This window comes from Spea bombifrons, chromosome 5 (assembly GCF_027358695.1).
Source record: "Spea bombifrons isolate aSpeBom1 chromosome 5, aSpeBom1.2.pri, whole genome shotgun sequence".
In the NCBI taxonomy this organism is placed as follows: Eukaryota; Metazoa; Chordata; class Amphibia; order Anura; family Pelobatidae; genus Spea; species Spea bombifrons.
The window spans coordinates 53,246,590-53,270,814 of record NC_071091.1 but is presented as its reverse complement, the minus strand read 5'-3'; the positions used below and the strand labels follow the sequence as shown (position 1 = coordinate 53,270,814).

Sequence of the window (24,225 nt, the reverse complement as noted above, 5' to 3'; positions counted from 1 at the left end):
CATGATCCTTATGAAATCCTACAGGTTATTTTGAGTTATCTATAAAAAGAAAATCAGGCATAAAACTCCAGAAGTGGTCATATCACCATAGCAACAGATGAATGATGAAACCAGCAGAACCATAGTGATAAGATCACATTTAATACACTGCACTAGAACAGATATTTAATAGTAAGCCCCATTGCGTGACAGCTATATCTTCTCACGATCAATTGCCGCTGAGATTGTGGCGCTAAACTGAATTGTATGCTAGTAACGCATCATAACCTGCCTGTTTCGATCGTAGCTTGAGTGACGCGGAGAACTTCTGCTGTGAGACGGTGATTTACTGTACTCATATTCAGACCGGTGTCGCATACTGTCTTGTCTTCTTTGGCGTTCTGGGCTTCTTCCTCTGTCACGGCGATCTCCGTGTTTTTCAGGCCGGTGTCGCTCACTGTGATAGTAGTCTCGATGGCGGTGATCTTCAAAGTGCCTGACTCTGTCAGTTCCTCTGTGATCACTCTGTGAATTGTCTGCCTGGTACTGACTTTGGCTGTTGTGTCTGTAGTGACTGGTTCCTTGAAACGATGTCGTACTAGGCAGGTAACTGTTATGGTTAGTTGGAAGGGGTGGAGGGGGAAGTGGTGGGGGAGGAAAACCTTGTGGGGGATAGCCAGGATACGTAGACTGATAGCCTACATGGGTAGGTGGTGGAGGAATAATTGGAGGTGGTGGTATTAAAGGTGGCATCACATAAGGATATGAACACTGCATGATAGGTTGACTATTATTTATAGGGTTTCCTGGGGTAGGTACAGGGGGTGGTGGAAAACATGGAGGCACTGAATAACCTTGTCTGACCGGGTAGGGCGGCCTTGGGATGGACTGGTTAGCCGTAGTCTGGGTCGTTGGGGTAAAAGGCGGTGGGTAAGACATGTAATCTGGTCTAGGGGGAATATAGCCAGTGTTAGGGAGGCTGGAAACATTTGGAGGGGGAACACTTGGCGGATTATAGCAATACTGTGTAGAGGTTTGTTGTGGCTGGGTGGTTCTCGTGCTTTGTGGTCTGTAAGACTGCACGGACGCAACAGGGACTCCTCCGCTTTGTGGGCCTCCTTGTGTTGGTTGTAGAGACATTGTCTAAAATAAATAAATAAAAAGTATGCCTGGTCACCACTCCATATTATCATGTTACGCTACAATAGCACAGAGCTCAAACACCAAAATATAGCATCCCATTAGAGAAATAAGAATTTTTCCAGGTACAATGTATACAGGTCAAAAATAAACTCCGCTAACGTAAAACACGTAACAGTCTGTCTGATGATGCTTCTTGCTTCTGTGCTCGACGGGAGCTGTGTTTCTACTGAAGTTTGTCCATAAGTTTTCCAATTCTAAAGAAACAGTTGCATGTATTGCAAGGATCGAACCGTTCCAACATCTGTCCGTGTCACTGACATTTCAAACGTCATTCTAACCAAGGTAATCGATGATCTCTTTACCGCCAACTCCACACACACTCTGCTTATTCACCATTAATACTACTTGACCTGTCTGGCACTTTTGACAAAACTAACCATTTACTTCTAGCCCAAAGCATTTGCCACATTGGTACAGGGGTATCCTGCTTTAATGCTTTTCCATTATATTCAATTTTATTTTTGGGGGGCTTGCTCTGCTTTTTTTTTATTTTTTTTTTGGAATCACCATAAGCAAGGGATGAAAATATATTAAGGTAAGCGATTTTCGCTCTACAGCGAGGTCTGGTCCCTAACTATTAGTGGGGTATACTTGCATCCCTAGCGATTCCCATCAAACTATGATTGTTGAACCTTCTTTGTTCCTACACTATAGTTTCTTATGAACTTTAATACAATTTATATGTTGATGATACCCAAGCTAGATCTCTTCTTCTGAACAGACACCCTTGCGTTTCTCAAGTCACTAGTTGTCTTTCTGCTGCCTCCGGTTTTCCTCTTGTGACCTTAAATTCAAACTAAATCTTAACTACTGTCGGAGAACTTTAGAGTACTTCTATACCTTGGGGTTCCAAATTGTATAAGTATCCTGATCGACCAGTTAGAGAGAAATCAGACACACAGACATCTATCTTTCCTTCATCTACTCCCACCTCTGAATTATCCCTCACTGGGAGTATCTCAGCTATCTTTCCTACATTTTAGGCACTCCATTTTAGAGTCACCCTTAATCGTCCCTTTCTTATTGAAGATACCACCAAAAAAGCTAATAGATGCTCTAATCCAGGGCTGCACATCTCCGGTCCTCTACCGTAGTCTGAATGACTTAATTGTATAGATCTGCCCTACACAAAAATGTATCAGGATCATAACCTATCAATATAAAGCAGTACATGCAAATTGGAGCATCTGGAGAGGTCTATTGTCAGGTGGTTGTTATATATGCTATATAGTAGCTACATATGGATAGCTACTACTATATATCATGTATGTGGACATAATAAGGTAACACATATATGACTGCTCATGGGTAATTCTGACCAAATACTTGTCTATGGCATGAAGAATTCATAGATGTCCACTTCTAAAAGATTGACACCAAAACCCTAAGGCTCTGTGCAGAACCAATGCAAGCGTCACAACTAGACACCAAAATAAACCGGTATACAAACTCTACGTTACGGGAGATAGAACCTTATGTATTTGCCGTCTTTTCCCTCCGTTCCCGTTCTAATTACCCCACTCACCCGACAGCAACGATACACAGTCACACTCAAGACCGGAAGCGACCTTTCTCGTGTCCCGCCCACAACCTGTGAACCCAGCGGCTGCTCAACACAGGACTCACTTCACAAACGCGATTGGTCAAAGAACGTGTCAGTCTTACTCCGCACCCTCTGGAAGATGTTAGATGGAGCCAATAGGTGGCAAGAAAAAACAAACATGCACAAAAGACTTCGCAAAGCAAAGACTTCGCAGGGCAGAAACGGCCATTTTTATGTAGGGCAGCTCGCTAAACGCATTGTATGTCTGTTCAGCATACGCCTGTGGTAACAATAAGGTGTCGTTTACGTGCTTTTATTTTAACCCTTAATGTATTGCAAAAACTGCAACTGACTGTCCAGTCAAAGGAGTAGGTGGAAAGTGTATACCAAACAAAGTTAATGCCCATAATAAAGATGGTGGCCACGGGCACACGCTTGTTTAGGTAGGCGATGCATGAGACCGGTTGGCGCATTCTCCATCTGTGGGCCAATCAGTGTACCGGCGTCTGTGTCCGTCTGGAGAACTGTGGTTGCCCGTTGTCGTGTGCCTTTTACACGTCGTTCTACAGTAAATATGGACGGGACCGCATTGACAGCTGGATCTGTCACCATGAACAACAACAACAGCAGCCAGCAGAGCCATCGTCTAAGAAAATACAACGAGCTGCCCGTGTGGGTGGTGGAGGATCACCACGATGTATGTAACCATCAAAAATGGTTAACCTAATTTAGATACACCATATGTCTAAAAACTAATTCTGGGGTAAACTGCTAGATGTGGGGCAGATGTAGCTCTGTGTCATGTCACCATAGCAACTAAAGGGATGCTACCACCGATGAGATTAATTTATTGGTTGCTATGGCTACTTACCGCTTCTTATATATATATAACGTGTATTGAGCGCGTTGTAATAAAAGTAGTGCGATATTGAGTAGTATGTGGCTTAGCAACATAGTTGGTTTAAAGGGACAGCCAAACTATTATCTTTTATTTATATAGCGCCAACAATTTGCACAGCGCTTCATACAATATATATATGCTCAAGGGGTATGACAAGACTAGAATTGACAGAGTAAGACAAAGCGTTACATTAGGTGGAGAGAGTTCTGCTGTTGAAGTTGTTGTTTTTACATATGCTCCAATATGTAACTAGAAACATTTGTTTCTAATTTTAGTGTCAGGAAAGAAAAATGAGATTTGTTTGAATATAATACCATCAAAGAAACACTCCAGTGTTCCAGGGAGCCTTCTAAACAAACAATTCATACAAAAGTATGAACGAAAAGTAAAATAAACTTAACATGGGGAGAAGCTGTAGTTTCCCACACCCTGTGACATTTCACACTGCTAACCAAGCAGGTTATTATAGCACAGGCATTTACAAGCAATGGCATACGTATCTCAGCTACGTTTTAGGCAGGTGTTGTAAAGTAAGAATGTTTTCAAAACTAGGGATTTTGTAGGCATATAGTCAGGTGTATGATTACATAATTATACCAAAGAGGCGCTAATGATCATCAATTTAATATGTAACTTGAAACACCATTATTATCTGAAACAGAAACAGCTGTGTAGGAGGAATGGGTGAGGAACAGTCAAATTCTATAACAAGGTCAGGTTGATGTCAAAAGTCATACACCATGGCAAGACCAGGGGAAGCAACAAGATACAAGGTTGCAATACAATATTGCATCAAGAAGGTCTCTTCCCAGGCAGAAATTTCAAGGCAGACAAGGCTTTCCAGATGTTCTGTCCAAGCTCTTTTGAAGAAGAACAGAGAAATTAGCAATGTTGTAGACGCAATGGCCGGGCAAGGAAACTTGGTAAAGCAGATGAAAGACGCATCACGCTTATGCCCAGCAGTGCCATCAGCTCAGCATAGCAGAAACCAGTGGCACCCTGATACACTCATGCTTCACAGAGATGTTCGGTCAGAAGTGGCCTTCATGGAAGGCTTTTGGCCAAAAAGTTATACCTGTGGACACAGGGCCAAATGACTCAACTATTCACTAAAACACAAGAGCTGGGGTATAAAAAATGGCAGCAGGCACTAGGGACTGATGAGTCAAAATGTAAAAATATTTGTAGTGGAAGGCACTGTGTTCACTGAAGGGCTGGGGAGTAGTACAAGAATAAGTGTTTTTGCAGATATATATATATATATATATATATATATATATATATATATTAGGTAATGCATATCCCTTTAGTCATTCATCACAACAAGGAATATAGCTGTGATGTGTGGCTAAAAGTCGTCGAGCTTCACAAAATAAGAAAATAGCAAAAGTATGGAAAATGCCCTTTTCTACCATCAGGACAATAATTAAGAATTTCCAGTCAACTAGAAGTGTTATGAATCAACCTGGAAGAAGATGTGTGTCTATGTTGTCTCAATGCACTGTGAAGAGTATGGTTCGAGTGGCCAAAAAACATCTCCAAGGATCACAGCCAGAGAATTGCAGAAGTTAGTTCTTCCGTCATGGGGTCATAAAAGTCTCTAAAATTACAATCACCACAAGCTGTTTGGAAAGGTTTTAAGAAAGAAACCTCTACTATCATCCAAAAACAAACTCAACCATCTTCAGTTTGCCAGATTCTACTGGAACTTAAAATGAGATCGGGTTCTATGGTCAGATGAAACTAAAATAGAGCTTTTCGGCAATAATCACCACAGGTGGGTTTGGCGCTCACCAAGAGATAGCTATGTGGAAAAGTGCCTTGTGTTCACATTTGGTGGTGGTTCTTTGATGTTTTGGGCTATTGTTCTGCCAGAGGACCTGGACATTTTGTTAGGATACGTGGTATCATGGACTCAATATCATATATCAACAGATATTAAATGAACACCTGGCTGTCTTTGCCATAAAGCTGGGCCATGGTTGGGCAATGATCCAAAACATACATCAAAATCAACACAAAAATGGTTTACTCACCACACAATTAAGGTCCTACCATGGCCATCCCAATCCCCTGACTTGAATCCAATAGAAAACCTGTGGGGTGAAATGAAGAGGAGAGCCCATCAGCGTCAACTTCGAAATTGTACAGATTGGAGAGATTCTGTATGGAGGAATGGTCTCAGATCCCTTGTCATGTATACTTCATCAGGGATTATAGGAGAAGATTCAGAGCTGTTGGCAAAGACAGGCAGCACAAAGTATTGACTAAAATAATAATTATTGTGCCACACACGCATATTTATTATTATTTATTGTTTTATATAGTGCCATCTAATTCTGTAGCGCTGTACAATGGGTAGACAGGACATAACAAGTAGTATGTAACATAAATTGACTAACAGAGACAACAGGTGAGGAGGGCCCTGCTCAAAAGAGCTATTTCAAATGTTATTAATTTTTTTGGATTAACCTGATTTGTGTTTGTAATATATACATATATATATATATACTGATTATATATATATATAGATAATCAGTGTGTGTGTCTATGCTGGACATGTTTTCTGTTTAAAGCAATGGACCTTGACAGCTTTCAGTTATTCTTCATTCCAACAACTGTGTCCTTTTTTTCAGGTTCTGCCCTTTATCTATCGCGCCATTGGATCAAAGCACCTACCGGGCCGTAACATCAGCTTTGTTCACTTTGATTCCCACCCAGATCTACTGATACCAGTAAACATGCCTGCAGACACCGTATTTGACAAAGAAGCCCTATTCAGGTAATGTCATGCATACTCATGCACAAATACGTTTTTCTCTGCTTAATTATGTGTGACAATCACCCGAAGAACGCAATCAATTAAATAAATTGCACATATCCATTAAAATGAGGTTGATTGTGGAGTAAAGAGATGCACACATAATGCAATCCGCTGTTTATTGCCTTGGGTCTACTAAACTAATCAGGTTTCATTTAAGGTGGAAAGAAATCTGATATGTGTGTGAGAGACATATTTATTTTTAGAAGAGTAATTTTAAAGTATAACACCCCTGTGCCTTAACCTTTAACATGCCAGATAGTGTGCAATGCACAAGAGGTTTAATAGAAAGGGAGTATTTTAGCCTTTACATGTATATCCCAAATAGGTTTGTATGTTCTTCCCTTGAGTAAAGGGGATGGTGCTCTTTATAAATACTGTACCTCTAGATTGTACAGGAAACACCTTTGGGGGTCTGCTCACTAAATAGTTACTTGGCAATAGGGTTTGACATTTCAACTCCCTGATGCCACTGTCATGGGTAAACCCCAGTGAGTTTATCCTGCAGAAAGGTCTCTGTTGGCCCTGTACAAGGTATAGCTAAATCAGTGAGGAGAGTTTTATGTACTCTCCCATATTACCTATGGATCATCCTTGGTGAACTCAGGTCTTCTACTTGGAGAAGCTCACTGGAGCTCATCTAGTTTTGAAACGCTCCACTTACCTGGAATCTCTATCTTAAGTGAACAGACCACAATTGCTGACCTGGTAGCTTGCTGGAGAGTGGAACGTTTCAATTTCCTTTATATCATAATGCTTTATTAAGGGCAAAAGAACTTCGCCAGAATGATACCCCAAAGAGTTTCTGTCAAACATTTAGGTGAGCTGTGGGTCGGCTCTTGATGCCATTCAGACAGAGTCGCGAAAACTGCGCCTTTTGTATATCTATTGGGATTAGGAATGAGTGACTTTGCCATTGGCAGTGATGTCCTACCTGAGCCACTCTGCCCTGCTAGACAGTTAGGAGTTCTGGTTTATATGCAAAGTTGGGACTTAAGTACAAAAATGTAAATATTTTACTAATAAATACCTTGACAGTCAAATGAATTCAGTATTTTATGTATGTGTTTATTGAGACCATGTACCTTAAAGCTGAAAAGCTGCTTCTACTATTGTTGACCTTCAGCTTAGAACTTAAGGATGCTTTTTCACTTGAGGCAACCAGTTAGCGGCGGGCTAGTGCTCTCACACGCGTATGGGGTGTTAACAGACCTCTATCAGCAGCGTTCCTCAAGGCCGACGCTGGAGCTCACGGGCTGTAAGTATATCATGTTCAGGGACATGTGTTCTCCTTCTCCTACATGGAACATATCTGGGAGGTGGGGAAAGGAGCAAATGCGTAAAGAGGGTTTAGCAGAATGCCCTTATGCATTTGCAAAATGGGCACCTTGAAAATGTAGAAAGACCGTGAAGTTATCATAGGCGCTAATGTGCATATGGTGGCTAGTGTGTCCCTTTTAAAGATTTTTTTTATTTTACAAATAAGGGCTTGTGCATTTAACAGTACTAGAATAAAAAGTATGTTTTGTCATTGTTACGGGCATAATAGGGTTGTCTGTAGAAAGATTCCAAAGGCAGTCCAACCAACTGTACCAACCTTGGCAAGGACTCAACAAATAGCTTTCTGTTGCCCCGAAAACAAGCTGCTTTTGCTTTCACACCAAGAACATTGTATTTAGTTAAAAAAAAAAATTAAAATTAAAAGCAGATTCCGTTTCCAAGGGCAGAGCCCCAACCACTAGTGAAAGGCTGAAATTAAACTCCAAATAGTGAATTAATAGTTCGTGTTGGACTTTGCAGATCTTTTAAATCAAGAGGATGTTTTTTCTCCCCTCTTAATGTGAATTATTGTGCTGTCTTAAACATGCTTGAGACATGCATGTAAATCTATACTGCATTTTAAATCTTGTTGTACCCTTGATTTGTTTTCTTTCAATGCTTTTCTCTGGAGTAATCGCACGTGCATATTGGAGAATGCAATACATTTCCCGAGTTGCAAGCCATCACCTTAATTCTCTACAGTTGTACGAACTAATCTTTATTCTGTTGTAATATCGACTAGAAAAATCCATACCTTGAATTGTTTTTAGAACTCAGAGGTGCGGGGAACTTGTAAGTACTCCGCTAAAGACATACCTATATTTGTGTCTTAAACTTAAATTGATTTATTTATTGAACACCATTGAAGTTGTAGGAGGAAAACACCATGAAATATCACGCAATTCGCAAGCTGACAAAGAAATCAAACAGTCGATCTTACGGTCGTTTCCAGGCTGCCAGCTACTGTTACAGAGATCTAATCTTTTATTAATGAAATTGCAATCTAGATTTTGGATTTAACATGTTTTTTTTCGTTCTGCGTAACGTTGCTGTTTGGTCTTTGAAGTAAACTCGTGCCATATGTGCACACAATCAGGGGAATCTTTATACGGTCCTTAGGATGCCTCATCGTTTTTGACTGTCCAACCCAAAACAGGTCACTAAGGACCGCGGCTTGACTTTGGGACCAAGATAACACTTTCCTTCCCTAATGTATCTTGTAGGAGCTGTTTTGTGGGTATATCACCGTATTCGACAGCCTCAAAGAAATGCAAAGAGAAATTGCAAAACATTGGATTTTACGTTAAACTGTGTAAATGCAATGTAGATTTCGGTGTTGGTGAATGCCTCAACACCAAGGCAACACGGTTTAAGTGAAGGAAGGACCTTTAATCCTTTTTATAAGCTTATTTAATGCAACAACGCGCCTGGCACGTCATCAGTCGTTAAGGGATCAAAAAAGAATGCCAATTAAAGTAGTCTCTGAGTACTTAAATTTGCTTTTTTCACAAAACTGGAAAAAAATAAGTGCCTATCTGAGGTAGAAGCTGCTCTCCTTTTCCATGGTCTGACAATTCTTGCCACTGGTTGGCAGGCATTCAGTGATGAGAAAGCGCCAATAAAATCGATTGGGGTGTGTTCCGCGCATGGCACATGGGGTCTGCGGGACTCACAGAGCCATCACATGGATGGAGATGGACAGACTTACTTCGCACATGGAAATATTTTTTGTTTAAGAGACGTAAGAGATGTATAAAAGGTGATTATTGTTTAACCTTTGAAAAGTGTTCTTAGGACCATAGCATATTCTTTTGGCTGCAATGGTGATCAGACCATTTTTCGAACTGTGCTCATATTATTAATGTTGCAAAAAAAAAACACACCCGGTTTTATATTATTTATATAATATTATGTGTTACAGTGAGTTAAGCATTGAAAACTGGATCATGCCTGTGGTGTACGCTGGACATTTCTCTCAAGTAGTATGGCTTCATCCATCCTGGGCCCAGCAGATAAAGGAAGGCAATCATTCTTTCTTGGTTGGCAAGGACAGATCCACAACTACTATAAGGTATTGTATGAATGGCCTTCCATATGTGGAACCGGTAGGTTGAAACCGTACAGAATGCAGATTCCAAATATACTGGTTGAATACTTGATATTCATGAATTTTTCTTTAAATGAATAAAAAACAAGGTGGCTTGCTTTTGCGGTATGTATTTTGCATACCTGTGCCTGTCCTGTGGTAAGCCGTACTATCGCCTCAATTTCATTCAGCTTTTTAATGCAGTATGTACTAGGTGTGTGTCACAAATACTTTTTTTCATTGTACACATTTATTAAACAGGACACCTTAAAAAATTACTGTATCTGCATGCTTTCAAACTAAACTATGTTGGCTTTGTAAGAGCAGCTCTAAATTGCATGTTAAAAGTGCTGTTCCACCTAGGATGCCCCATACAATATCAACAAGTGCTGCATCATGTAACGAGATACTAGAGTTGCTTAGAAACAGAGTGCTGTCATCCCTCCAAAGTCCCCCTTCTATGTATTGCATCGCAGCAGTCAGACCTCCTACAGCTGCTCCCATCCTTTAAACTGGAGGACCTTCAAGCACGTACCCAGTCTGTGATGTCAAAAATTGGTACCCGGCAAGAGGCCCCAGAAACCACATTATGCCTTGTGAAGGACCAGTCTTGGCTTGTAGGAAAGCCTGACTTGCCCCTGCATAATTAAAAGATAAAGCAATTAACAGGTTCAGCCCTGTGATATATGTATAGCTGCCAACGCGGCCGAGCTACACCTGACGTTGATGCAGGAGTATCTCACTTAGGTGGTTTCTTTATAATGAATAGTGGAGTTGGGAAGTTAAAATGTTCAACTCTCATTCATACTCCTTGTTAAGTAAAGAAACCCCCCAAAATCGAAGAGATGCTCAGCTGTCTATAATTCCTCAACACCCTCCTGCTCACAGCAGTACATTTGGAGTCATGGTCAGAGGGTTGAGGTTTAGGCTTTTGTTTCATGGTGAAACAATGTCTCTGTTACGTTTATTATTTTTTTATTTATTATAAATTGAGTGATTTCTCTTTATCCTATAGCACTGTTTTGTCTATTCAACTTTAGGGTCACGAGCACAGATGATTACTTTCTTAGCGATGGTCTTTACGTTCCCACAGAGCAGCTTGAAAATCCAAAACCTCTCGACTTGAGTGTTATTTTGTTGAATGGCGTGAAAGAACCAGGATGTGATGATTCAGAAAAGGGAGAATCTGCTGCTAAGAAATTAAAGCTTTCAGGAGGTGAAGATTGCTCAGATGGTTCTCCAGCAGCGCTGAAACGTGTCCCCTCTGCCGGATTGTCTTGTGAAGATGCCGAAGGCAGCTCAAGAAAAGAGACCTCATCAAATGATAACATGGAAACATGCACTGATCCTAATACCCTGTCTTCACAAAACACCATTATGCAAATACTAGCTCAAGGAGATGCCTTTGTTCTAGATATCGATCTAGACTTCTTTTCAGTCAAGAATCCTTTTAAAGAAATGTATACTCAGGTATGTAGCTATGAAAACTTGCATCCATATGAGTCTTTTGTTCAAAATTAAGGCCGGTCTTTAGTAGACATAGATACATTTTGTCAGGCCAAAAAGTTATGTATGCTTTCTGGACTTCAAAGGTCTCTTTTTCAGATGACATGGAATAAAAACCAAGGCTGCGCAGTAGCTTATATAAATGTGTATGCTATATTACCTTGCTATATTTTTACTTTCGCGATCCATGCAGACTGCAAAGAGGCAAGTATCAATTACTTTTTTGTTACCTTTCTTTGCTAACCTTGCAACAGAGTTGCAAGCTTCACAACTATTGAAAAACTGTCCGTGTGCTGTATTGCAGAAGAGCCTTTTTGTATGGGGTCACTATGGTGTAAAATATCAGCGCTGGGAAACGTCGAGACTTCAGCGTGTCGTAACATTAACTCTCTTCTGCCATCTAGTGGCTTCTTGTGGGTTGTGTTGATAGGCTTCAAAATATATGTGTGTATGCTGCTCAGTTTTATATATATATATATATATATATATATATATATATACATATACATATATGTATGTGTATACATGTACTAGAAATATAAACATAAACTAAGTATATGTCACATGAAAGGGCAGCTGGCCATCTCCTGCTCTTTAATGATGTCTAATTCCTGCATTTGAAATATTATTTGCAGTTTGTCGCGTACCGTTTTGTTTGGTGGCATTTGATGAGATTCATTAGCTGAACTTTAAAGGGACAATTTAGTCACCACTATAGAAAAATGCTTATTAAAGTTCTCCATGAGTACTTTATTAGGCATCCTTCCAGAATGAAAATAATATACCTGACATAGAAGTTGCAGCCTTGCTGCAGCAGTGGTCCTCCTCCATGATCTGACATTTCTTGCCACTGATTTGCTGCTTGAACCGTTAGTGGTAGGAAAGTGCTCCTATTTAAATCAGTGAGAGTAGCTTCCATGCATGCACACAGGGGTCTAAACGGTCCTCTTCACACCGCCTTCCCGTAGCCTTCACTGCATATAACTAGATATAAGTAAATGAGATGCAGGAAGATGCCTTTGGCCAAACACATCTGCTGCTGGACATTTAGCTGTTAATGTATGGAAAGGGTTAAATGCATATGGTGGGGAGGGGTTTCTCCAGAATCCACCATCTATTTACATAGAGGGCCAAGCAGCTATTAGATTTATTAAATTGCAAAAGATGGCAGAAGTGTACCTTTAGTAGGAGCATGTTGTATAGTGTGTTTTTAAAAAGCAGAAAACTTTGCATGTTGCTGAATATTTGTGTTAACCTCTTTAGGTGTATTATCAACATGACTTGGTTCTTATCTTCATTTATATTGCAATAATGTTTTGTAATGGTAGGAAATCATTTGAATTTTTCCTGGGTCTAAAAATCTTATGACGGCTTCAGCAGCATTTTTCAAGGTAATCTGTAGATGAACTCTTTAAAGTTTCTTATTTTTAGCCACTTACTATAATTTTTATCTTTTTAGGATGAATACAAACTCTTGCAAGAACTGTACAGCTTCAAAAAGCCAAATTCTGATAACTCGGAGGTAAAGAAATATCACATTGCCATTTAGAGGTGCTGTGCCATTTGTAGGCCTGTTTCAACCACAATTAAATATTTTGAACTTCACGCCTAAAAAAACTAAATCAATAGAGCAAAAAATATATTGTTAAAATGTATTTAAAATGACCACATGTTTATGTGCGTGACGTTAACGTGTGTGAGTGTATGGAGTTTGTGTGTTACTCTGTTGGGTTATGTGCATTGGTGTATGGTGTTAGCATGTGTCTATGACTGTATGGTGTCAGGGCCGGCCGAAGACTTAACGCCGCCTGGGGCGAAGTTTAAAATGCCGCCCCCCCCGCCGACGCCGGGGGGGGGCGGCATTTTAAACTTCACCGACGCCCCCCCCCCGGTGCTTACCTTTAAAGAGTCCTGCGGCGAGTCTCCCTGTTCGGTCCCGGTGCCGGCTTGTAATGCTGAGCGCCGGAAATTGACGTCACTTCCGGCGCTCTGCATTACAAGCCGGCACCGGGACCGAACAGGGAGACTCGCCGCAGAGGAGAGAGAGGGGCGCCGAACGGGTAAGCGAAAACCACTCGGTGCCCCTCTCTCTCTCCTCCGCTTCAAAAAAAAAAAAAAAAAAAAAGCGCTTGGGGCGGCAAAGTGCCGCCCCTTCTAAAGTGCCGCCTGGGGCAATTGCCCCAGTCTGCCCCATTATAGGGCCGGCCCTGTATGGTGTAAATGTAAGCATATACTGTTTAATTGTGTGGGGTCACCAAAGAAATACTGCACCCAGGTTCCACTAACCCCTGTTGGCAGACACTGTTTTGGGTTGGAAGGCAGAGAGAAAGGAAGACAGAGAAGGAAAAGGGAGAGAAGCCAATTTGAAATATTTTAAGTTTGATAAAAAAAAAAAAAACTCCACTGTTCTTTCTGTTTGTGTAGAGGAAAGAAACAACAACATTATAAAAGTGATCATCAATGTTTGTCTAGTAGATTCCTTCAATTAATTGCAGCCCAGTGGAACTTGAGCATCCATAGTGCCTTTATTCACTCTCAGGACGCGCTGGTAGACTGTGTAGAGAATCGCGTACGTCAGCTTGAGGACCTAGAAGCCGCGTTTGCAGACTTCTGTGAGGATGATGGTGAGGAGACCGTACAAAGATGGGCTTCTAATCCCGGGTATGGATGAGGAAGTGTGATTTTTGCAAATAAACTTTGTTTCATCTAAATTATCAATATATCGTTAGCTTGATAAGGTGAGCACAGTTTTTTTTTTTTTATGTCCCAAATAGCACATGGGGAACCATGAACGGATTTAAAAAAAATAAGGTTTTGAAATAGCAATACTCATTGCCCTGTAACTTGCAAAAAACAAAAAAATCTGATCATTGGGTGTTTTTTTAACGCAGGACAAATATTAAAATCTTTTTCTTCAACTAAAAGTAAGAAAAAGTGCTTTGGTTTACAAAAAAAACAAACATTTTTTATATCATACCGTATTTGCTCGATTATAAGACGACCCTGATTATAAGACGACCCCCCAAAATCTGAATATTAACTCAGGAAAAAAAAGAAAAAACCTGAATATAAGACGACCCTAAAGGAAAAAAGTTTTACCAGTAAATGTTAATTCATGTAAACTATTTTTTTAATAAAAGCTATGATTGAGTATGATTGTTTTTATTTCCTTGTATTTTCCAACCTGTCCCCCAGTTACGCACATCTGCCCCCAGGCTTGCCACACCAATATGGCACTGTGGCCCATGATATGCCTTTTAACCCTCTATATGCCACTGTGCCCCATGGAATGCCTTTTGACCCCCTATGTGCCACTCTGCCTCCAGAAATGCCTTATACCCCTATATCCCATTCTGGAATTTAGGGGGTTAAAATGCATATTATGGGGCAGAGTGGCATATAGGGAGGTATAAGGCATTCCAGGAGGCAGAGTGGCATTAAGGGAGTTAAAAGGCATTGTATAGAGCACTCTGCCTCCAGAAATGCCTTATACCCCTATATGCCACTCTGGCATTTAGGGGGTTAAAAGGCATATTATGGGGCAGAGTAGCATATGGGGAGGTATAAGGCATTTCAGGAGGCAGAGTGCTCTATTAAATGCCCCTTTAATGCCACTCTGCCTCCTGAAATGCCTTTTAACCCCCTAAGTGCCAGAGTGGCATATAGGGGTATAAGGCATTCCAGAAATGCCCTATGCCCCCATGTAACACACACACACACACACACACACACACACACACACCGGTGCTTCCAATTTCCTGCTGTATTGCCGGGGCAGCGGGTTGACGTCTCCTTCCGCTGCAGCCGGAAGGAGGTGGAGTTGGCAGTGGGGGTTTGTCTGCGTCCGTCGCGCATACCTTCCCCGGCTGTCAGAGATCAGAGTTCCCCGCACCGGTGCGGCACCGGTGGGGGGAACTCTGATCTCTGACAGTCGGGGAAGGTATGCGCGACGGACGCAGACAACCCCCGCTGCTAGCCACACCTCCTTCCGGCTGCAGCGGACGTTGTCTACGCAGATCGCGTAGACGTCAACCCGCTGCGCCGGCAATACAGCAGGAAGCACCGGTAAGTGTGTGTGTGTGGGGGGGTGTTAAATGGGGGGGGGAGACAGGAGGATCCAGGTCCCCTGCAGCGGTGCGGGGGATCTGGATCTTAGTCTCATAATCAGACTTCTGTTTGAGGTCTGATTAGAAGACGACCCCGATTAGAAGACGAGGGGTATTTTTCAGAGTATTTGCTCTGAAAAAAAACCTCTTCTTATAATCGAGCAAATACGGTAATTTAAATGATATGATCAAAATAATGGTATCTAAGAAAGCCCTTCTTGTCTAGAACAAAACAATATATAACTTGTGTGGGTACACCAAACAAGAGAGAGGAAAATTACAGCTAAGCACGAGCACCGCAAAATGTTAACACAGCCTTCGTCATAAAGGGTACAAAAAAACCCCCCAAAAACAGTCCTTAAGGGGTTAATATAAAATCAAGCATACGTAAACAAAATAAATGACATATGACCTGGGAGTGCCTTTCCTTGTTGAAAGTGCTTTGTTTCAAAGGGTTAATAAAACTGCGGTATTGGCTAGCAATGGATGAGCTGTGTTACTGTGTTTGGCCAAAGATATGTAAACTAGTATCTTCTAGGTGTCAGTCTGGTGTTCAAGTTTGTTTTTTGAACCCCACTGTTTTTATACTTTTCAGAATGAGCCCCCTGGTTCAGCTTGTAGATAGCCTCAAATCTCGGATGGAAGCCCCTGACTACGAAATGGTAAATCTTTTTTATTTTTTTATTTTTTATTTTTAAGATGTCTGTATGTTTGTACCAGCAGTGCTTGATATAATACTCCCCACTAGTTATGCACAGTTGTGTTTTATTTATTGAGTCCTGATTGGGACTGAAACGTAGAGTTTACTATGTAACCCAGCATGCAATATTAAATTTGTTTCTTAACCCCTTAAGGACCAGAGCAATGTCCCTCTTACTCGATTCATGAACCCACACAAATTATATATTTTTTGAGCACAAGTAGAGTTTTCTTCTGAAGCCGTATTTATCAATGCAAGACATTATTTCGTATGAGAAAAAAGTCCAAAAGTTGCACATCCCTTTTTTTTCCCCTCAAACTACTCCATCCCCAAATTTAACGTAGTTGGACTATAACTTCAGTATTACTGACAAATATCAAAACCACCCGATAAAAGTATACATTACTGAAAATAATTTTGTTTGCTATGGATATTCCAATCTCTTCCAAAAATTGGCGACTACAGCAAAAACAAAACACTTCTATGTTCAAGAGTATCCCCGTGTTAGTTTAGCTGCCCCCTCCAATTCAAATTACCCTATATTTTTTGTCAGTGTATTTTTTTTGTAACTGGAAAATGCTGTAGGGGTGGGAAGAATATTTTTTTAAATATCTTATAGGGCTAGACATGAGACTATTTTTTATATGTGTACATTTTTGTATATTTATTTTTTAACACATTCAATTAAATTTTTGACACTGTTCTCTATTGGCGAGCATTGCTTGATGTATAGAGATCCACTGGGTAACATCACCTGTTAGTTTCCCTATTGTGTTCTCCTGTACAGTAGAGGGATCCCCTCTACAGCAGTAGGGGAAATCCTATGGGGATAGTAACAGACACACTGACTGATTGCATATTGTGGCAGGGAACCCAATCAGGGTCTCTGTAGACGCTGAGAGTCCCTGCCGCATTGCACAGATTCCATGGCGAGTGGTGGCAAACCCCTGTTCAAGCATTTAAATGCCTATTGAATGTAATAACACTCAATTAGAGCACTGTCACATCCAATCTGACAGCTCAGGGCAACAGATTTTGGCCCTAGCTGTGAGGTTGGAGGGTCTGATCTCCTTTTACCGTAAGGAATTTAACTCTGCTGGTGCTTAAACCCCATGACATAGGGAAGACGGCCTTGGTCCTCAGGTACCATTTTTTTTTCTGTGACAGATCTCCTACGTCGCCGGTCCTTAATGGGTTAAAAAGTTATGGCGTGCCCTCTTCTTATATATAATCATTACACACAAACCTTAATAACCTCTGCAGGTTTATTTTTTTTAAGTGAGCCATAGGGAACAGAGTGACTAAAGATAAATACCTCACGTCCTCGTGTTCAATTCACATGCTTCTTTTGCAGATACACCAAGCTGGTCTTACATGTGATTATGCTGAGCTTCCACACCATGTAAGCTCAGAAACGGAGATAAACGGTCTTATTCACGCCATGAAACATCTCTTGAAAAATCTCCCAAAGCCAACGCTTGTCACATTAGCAAGGTAAATATAACAAAACTGGCAGTATGCTTGTTACTGATATAATTATAAATATATATAAATATATATTTGATATTGTTGTACACAAAATAAAATACCGTAAAGCCTGTGGCACTTATAGCAAAGAAACCCAAACTATGACACCAATGGCAATGTATTATCTTTGCTAAATCACTTTCTAAGTGAATAATCTATCAGTACCTGGAACGTTGAATATAATATAAGAATTTATGTAAAGCCAATATGTCATTTTTCTGTTTAGTTGAGTACTACACATTGACCTGTTATCCGAAAGGGGTGAAGTGTTGCCGAAAATACAGATTTAGGGATAAATATGCAATTTTTTTTAGGACTAATGATTTGTTGCCTTGCCATGATACATGTTTTCCCTATCGTTTTTTTTTTATGTCTATTAAGACAATTTAATATGCTTCTATATTACAAAAGTACTTGTGTTTGTGTGGGCAATATTTTTTAAATCCACAAGGGGGCAATACTTAACAATACTAGCAATCCAGGTGCACTGAACCCTTTAACTCCCAGGATTAACTCTGCCAAGTGGGAATTCAGTTAAAAAGGAAAATTATCTCTGATTTAGTGAAAAGGCTTGTTTTAGTGAATATGCTTGTTTTAGTAAATATGCTTTTGTGCATATTTTATATTTTAAATTGTTGTCTAGTGCAAGAGAATTCTTGGTTTGTTTTCACATTCCAGAATGAAAGTATCAGAACTTTTATTAAATATCTACTTTCCTATGCCAACATACTCATGTAGTGCCATTGTAGCTGACCTGAAACGAATAATTGGATTAGCTATAATTACTGTTGTGTTTTTAAAACTGATCTGATGTGAAAAAATGGAGGTGACTAAGGTAACTCTTGGCACACACACACACACACACACACACACACACGCACACACACAAAACAAAATGGCATATTCTTCTCTGTATAGCCTTAATCAAGGTAGATTATTGTGTTTTAAGTCAAAAGGAAAGTGAAATCAATCCATTCAAGTGAGACAATGAACCTCTTGAATCCAGAGCTCAAGGGAATTGGTAGAGGCGATTCTTTACTATTCATGAAAAGATTCGTAGCTCAGTGTTCTTACAGGGTTAATAAACTTGTCGAGTTTAGGCAATAATGTGTGTGTTAGCATTTTAGCCTTTTCGCTGCTGTTTCTGAGCACCTCTGTGTAACCATGGAGGTATTCTCCGTGTGAATTATGGACAGGGGCAGGGGTGCAATTGCCCCCCGGCCGCCCTAAATGTTAATAAACCTGCCAGCCTGCATTAACCGTGATCGCGTTGTTAGCTGAGCGAGCAGCGTCTCTTGTTCCACCCAGGACGAACAGGAAACTAGCGAAGTCTCGCGACTACGTCACATGACTCCGCACCGTTCCTGCTTTCCCGGGCGGTACAAAAGAAGAACGCAGAGGAATGCAGCGGCTCCTGCAGAAGTCTGTGTGTGGCACAGATTGATCTGCAGTTCAGATAAGGGGGTGGGGGAGGTTGTATGAATGAGTATACGTGATTGAGGGAATGAATTATTAGACAACCCCCCAAAATCTGAATATTAACTTAGGAATAAAAGAAAAAGCCTGAATATAAGACGACCCTAAAGGAAAAAAGTTTTACCAGTAAATGTTAATTCATGTAAACTATTTTTTTTAATAAAAGCTATGATTGAGAAAAATATTTTTTTGTTTTTATTTCCTTGTATTTTCCAACCTGTCCCCCAGTTACGCACATTTGCCCCCAGGCTTGCCACACCAATATGGCACTGTGGCCCATGATATGCCTTTTAACCCTCTTTATGCCACTGTGCCCCATGGTATGACTTTTGACCCCCTATGTGCCACTCTGCCCCATAATATGCCTTTTAACCCCCTAAGTGCCAGAGTGGCATATAGGGGTATAAGGCATTCCAGAAATGCCCTATGTCCCCATTTAACACACACACACTTACCGGTGCTTCCAATTTCCTGCTGTACTGTCGGGGCAGCGGGTTGACGTCTCCTTCCGCTGCAGCCGGAAGGAGGTGGAGTTGGCAGCGGGGGTTTGTCTGCGTCCATCGTGCATACCTTCCCCGGCTGTCAGAGATCTGATCTCTGACAGTCGGGGAAGGTCTGCGCAGACAACCCCCGCTGCTAGCCACACCTCCTTCCAGCTGCAGCGGACGTTGTCTACGCGGATCGCGTAGACGTCAACCCGCTGCCCCGGCAATACAGCAGGAAGCACCGGTAAGTGTGTGTGTGTGGGGGTGTTAAATGGGGGGGGGGGCAGGAGGATCCAGGTCCCCTGCAGCGGTGCGGGGGATCTGGATCTTAGTCTCATAATCAGACCTCTATTTGAGGTCTGATTAGAAGACGACCCCGATTAGAAGACGAGGGGTATTTTTCAGAGCATTTGCTCTGAAAAAAACCTCGTCTTATAATTGAGCAAATACGGTAGTATCTGTAAATGATTAGTATCTGTAAATGAGGAAATTAAAATATGAATGAGTGAATAAATGTTTGTGAATAATGAATGAATGAATATGTGTGTGATTGCATGGATGTTTAAGTGGGGGTGGCATTGCACAGGGAGGCTGTTTGAGGATACCACAGGCAGGTTGTTTGGGGGCAAAGGTGGGAAGTCTTATGCTTCCATTCTGCGTGTTGGGCAGATCGTTTGAGTGAAATCTGGGTGCTAAGGTGGGGGCATTAATTCACACGAGGGTGCTGGCTGGGGACATCACATAAATCAATACTAAAGAGGGGGCTGGGCAGTGGGATAAATATACAATGTGGGGCTAGCTGGGGGCAATACACACGGTGTGGGAGCATTTGCTGTTACTGCTGTGCTTTGATATTAATGTATTTTAGAGGATATTAAAGTATTTTAGAGGATTTAGAACAGCTGTAAGAAATGTATTTAAAAAACAGTAAGTTAAATGGGCGATGTCTGTTAATGTAATCTGCTTTGCCCTTTCCCAATTTCTTCTATTTTTGCTTATGTGTCACATTTAAGTTTCCGATCGTTCAACTAATTTTTATATAACCTGAGTATACACACAATGGAGTTTGTAAATGATCATTTCATTTAATAAAGGTAAAGAGTTAATTGATACCAATATCACCCATGTGAAAAAAAGTAATTGTCCTCATAACTGATTGTGCCTCCTTTGGTGTTTGCAATACCTAGTAATGAGTCTTTTATATCGGTGTGAAGGAATTTTGGTCTACTCTTCTTTGCTCCTTTTTTAAATTCAGCCACATTGGAGGGTTTTGCGAGGCCACTCCAAAACCTTCATTTCTTTTGACTCATTCAGAGGAGGACTAAGTTGTGTGCCTCCAATTATTGTCCTGCTGAATAACCCAACAGCGCTTGAGGCAACAAAGTGATGTTGGAATCCTGAACACTGACCTTAACTGAGGCAAGTGAGGCCTACAGTTCTTTAGGTATTAGTTTGGGTACTTTTGGGATCTCCTGGATGAGTCATTGATGCAATCTTGGAGGAATTTTGTAGGCCTTCCACTCCTGGGAAGATTCACCGCTGTCCAAGGTTGCAGGTTTCAGCTGTCACCGAGGTTCGCTGGAGTCCCAGAGCCTTATAAACCCTTGTAAATATTTCCAGACTGATAGATGTCAATGACTTTGTCATCTCTTCATGACTAGACGGGTTGAATTGAATTAATAAATTTAATATTTAAATTCAACAGGATAGCAGTTATCGTACCTAGGTGTGTCTAGTGAACCCACTTATCAATTACATTTGATTGATTAAGTAACTAAGGGGGAAATTTTCAATATTTTCATGATTTTTCACATAAGGACAGGTAGAGATGGATATTTTTTTTTAATCCTTCTTACATCATCATTAAGAACTGCATATCCAAAACACTTGGATATGAGATAGCTTTAAGCAGCGTTCAAGAAAAATCCAATAAATGTTAATCCAGATGTATTAGAGTCTTCTCATTGTTTGTTGCTATGACCAGAGAATAAGTGATTTCAGAGGTTGCAAAAACAATAGGCACATAAGGTGGTGGTGCTGTGTTATTCAATCAATCCTCACGTAACATTGCAGATTTAAGTGAAAACATGGATAATGTCTCCACTGACCACTTCCATGTCCCTGTCTCCTTCCCCTCAGCTCCACTTTTAAACTTGCATCTTTGTCCTCTTGAGTCTTCTTTTCATAATGTCTTCCACAAAGGGAGAAACAGGGGAGAGGATATTCCCAGAGGACCCATCCCTTTGTGGAAGTTCACCAAAGCTGCTAGAAAGGAGACTGGCACGAAAGTGATCAGCGGAGAGAGTAGGGAGACAGTGACAGAGAGTGTGAGTGGTTATCAACGTTATAACGAAATAACGTTGAACGAAACAACTTTATTCAAGGAATTACTGTATTATGGAAACATGTTAACCTGTACAATATAGTAAAGAGATTTACTCTGACAAATTACATAACGTAGATCTGACCCTGTCCAAGCCCTACATTTTAAAGTTTTATACAATAAATGAAAATACATAATGGTGTTTATGATTTAAAAATGTATATGTATTAGAATCCCAGCATGTTTATACCAGTAGGAGCAGACATCTTAACTTCTTGTTCTGCATGATTATTTCTCCTGAGTCAAGCTTTGGAGTAATATCCTTTATTGTAACAGTAAAAAGACATTTATTATAGTGTAGTGCATTTAACAGAATCATAAAGCTGTTGGAAATGTATATACTGACCAGAAATAGACGTTTTTGGACTTCTAAATTTTATATGATAAAACTTAACGTGTGACTTAAGACACTTATGCCAAGCCTTTTCAAGAACAGAATGTTGATACAAGTTTTGGGTCTCACAATACTATATTTACTTGTTTAATACATGTATTTATTATATTTTTAGGTCTAGCCTGGATGACTATTGCCCCTTTGATCAAGTTGATTTTATTCAAGAGAAGGTCCTGGATGTATTGCGCTCTCTGTATGGCACATTGGATGTCCATTTAGAATTTTCTTCTGGCTCATCTTCCATCTGAAACATGTATGGAACCCCATTTCACACAGGATATGACTAGATATGACTAATGTTTAAGCTTGTATCATGTGTCTGAAACCAACTTCTAGTACTGGAACTGAAAGTTGTATCCCCCCCGCCCAAAAAAAAGCTTCAGTATAAAGTAACTGATGATGCCCCCAAAAAATCTATTAGATCTTTAAATGTTCATCCTCGCAAAACCCTCCAATGTGGCTGAATTAAAAAAAGAAGCAAAGAAGAGTGGACCAAAATTCCTCCACACCGATATAAAAGACTCATTACTAGGTATTGCAAACACCAAAGGAGGCACAATCAGTTATGAGGTTTGAGGACAATTACTTTTTCACATGGGTGATATTGGTATCGATGAACCCTTTATTAAATGAAATGATCATTTACAAACTGCATTGTGTGTATACTCAGGTTATCTTAAGCTGTAATCAATGTGACAATGGCTTTTTTTTTTCTCACGGGTTCCAAATGTTATAATTTACTTAATAGTGCCTGAATTTTAAATGTCAATATGTGAAAATATTGTGAATCATATGTTTAATGAGCCTTCCTAGCAATAACAATATTATGTCAGCATTTATGTAGGTAAGAGTGAACCAATGTAAAATGTACACTGGCGATTCTCAAATGAATCATCATTGAAATAATGTGCATTTTTTGGGGGGGGGGTTATTTACAGTTTTATTAAATTTGCAGATGAAAATACTGAATAAGACATAGCATGAAGAAATATGTGGAGTTTCAATGAATTAGCTTTACATGTTGCTCCATGTAAATGTATATATAGTTATACAATAAAGCTTACAGTACCCAAAGTCAAAATAAAGCAAAAAGAAGAGAGAGGATGGGATAAAAAGCTTACAGGACGACCAGTGGTGTGACTACAGGGTGAACGGCGCGGCCCTTTAAGGCAGGCTAGTCTTAATGGCTATGATATAATTCCTTTGTGATGCAGGTATCACTTTGCGACACAATGATGAACTGGTGTCTCTCAAAATCACTTTTAAGTGAAAGCAATGACAATGCAGGTCACTTCGATAATTTTCTTTGTAAACCTTTTCTGTCTGAGTCAAGAACCTTTTGTGATGGTAAGTAACCTCAAATATCATGTTTTTATCTTTCAAAGAAAACTATCCAGAACAGAACGATCCAAATACAACAACAGGAGAATTGTGATAATAATAGATTATCTCAGGCTCACACATAATGCAGTTTTATAACCTGATTTTGTTACTGTCTAACACTGGTAAAGCATGGCCTTAATAGTTTATTTGAAATTGTTATAAATAGGAAAAAATAGTGTTACCATATGACCAAATTAAGATGCTTCCCCAATGTTCTAATAAACCCATTATTTATCATTTAAGAATGAAGGGACAAAACAAGCAGGAAACATTCCTCTCTCAGGTTTAGCCTGTTAATGTCCATATATAGTGATATAATGTCCTGGAAAGTCACTGCCTTTCAGACGCTGCCAGTTTAAGCGACCCTTACTCCGGTCACTGCAAGAGACGAGAATGCGGAGGAAAACACATA

At 40.3% G+C, this 24,225-nt stretch overlaps 2 protein-coding genes and 1 long non-coding RNA gene across 4 annotated transcripts in view; 2 read left to right on the top strand and 1 right to left on the bottom strand.

Annotated features, from left to right (window-relative positions):
* Nucleotides 1–2,759, bottom strand: part of DROSHA (drosha ribonuclease III) — a 95,651-nt gene extending 92,892 nt beyond the window's left edge. Inside the window, exons 1-2 of the mRNA XM_053466048.1 lie at nucleotides 2,708–2,759; nucleotides 272–1,122 (exon numbers count right to left, since the gene is read on the bottom strand). Of these exons, the coding sequence (XP_053322023.1) occupies nucleotides 272–1,119 (848 nt within the window). The 5' untranslated portion in view covers nucleotides 1,120–1,122; nucleotides 2,708–2,759. The remainder of the gene's footprint in view (nucleotides 1–271; nucleotides 1,123–2,707) is intronic.
* Nucleotides 2,760–3,194: 435 nt separating this feature from the next.
* Nucleotides 3,195–22,875, top strand: C5H5orf22 (chromosome 5 C5orf22 homolog). Of its 2 annotated transcripts, XM_053466926.1 has the most exons (9): nucleotides 3,195–3,422; nucleotides 6,263–6,408; nucleotides 9,689–9,838; nucleotides 10,894–11,323; nucleotides 12,819–12,881; nucleotides 13,899–14,020; nucleotides 16,061–16,127; nucleotides 17,520–17,659; nucleotides 22,546–22,875. In XM_053466926.1, exons 1-9 carry the CDS (start codon nucleotides 3,300–3,302, stop codon nucleotides 22,676–22,678), a joined length of 1,374 nt encoding a protein of 457 aa, XP_053322901.1. In that variant the 5' UTR covers nucleotides 3,195–3,299; the 3' UTR covers nucleotides 22,679–22,875. The 2 variants fall into 2 exon arrangements, with proteins under 2 accessions (XP_053322901.1, XP_053322902.1); XM_053466927.1 differs by lacking the exon at nucleotides 17,520–17,659 and having other exon boundaries at nucleotides 22,546–22,679.
* LOC128497058 (uncharacterized) lies at nucleotides 12,937–13,707 on the top strand. The gene is made up of 2 exons (XR_008354277.1): nucleotides 12,937–13,121; nucleotides 13,559–13,707. It is a non-coding gene; the product is annotated as an uncharacterized LOC128497058 (long non-coding RNA).
* Nucleotides 22,876–24,225: the final 1,350 nt, after the last annotated feature.

Excerpts from the sequence above, each read along its gene's own strand:
- C5H5orf22 (XM_053466926.1), top strand. The coding sequence starts at position 3,300 with ATGGACGGGACCGCATTGACAGCTGGATCTGTCACCATGAACAACAAC. Across the intron at positions 11,324-12,818 it reads TTAAAGAAATGTATACTCAG|GATGAATACAAACTCTTGCA; the intron begins GTATGTAGCTAT and ends TTATCTTTTTAG. Across the intron at positions 17,660-22,545 it reads ACGCTTGTCACATTAGCAAG|GTCTAGCCTGGATGACTATT; the intron begins GTAAATATAACA and ends TTATATTTTTAG.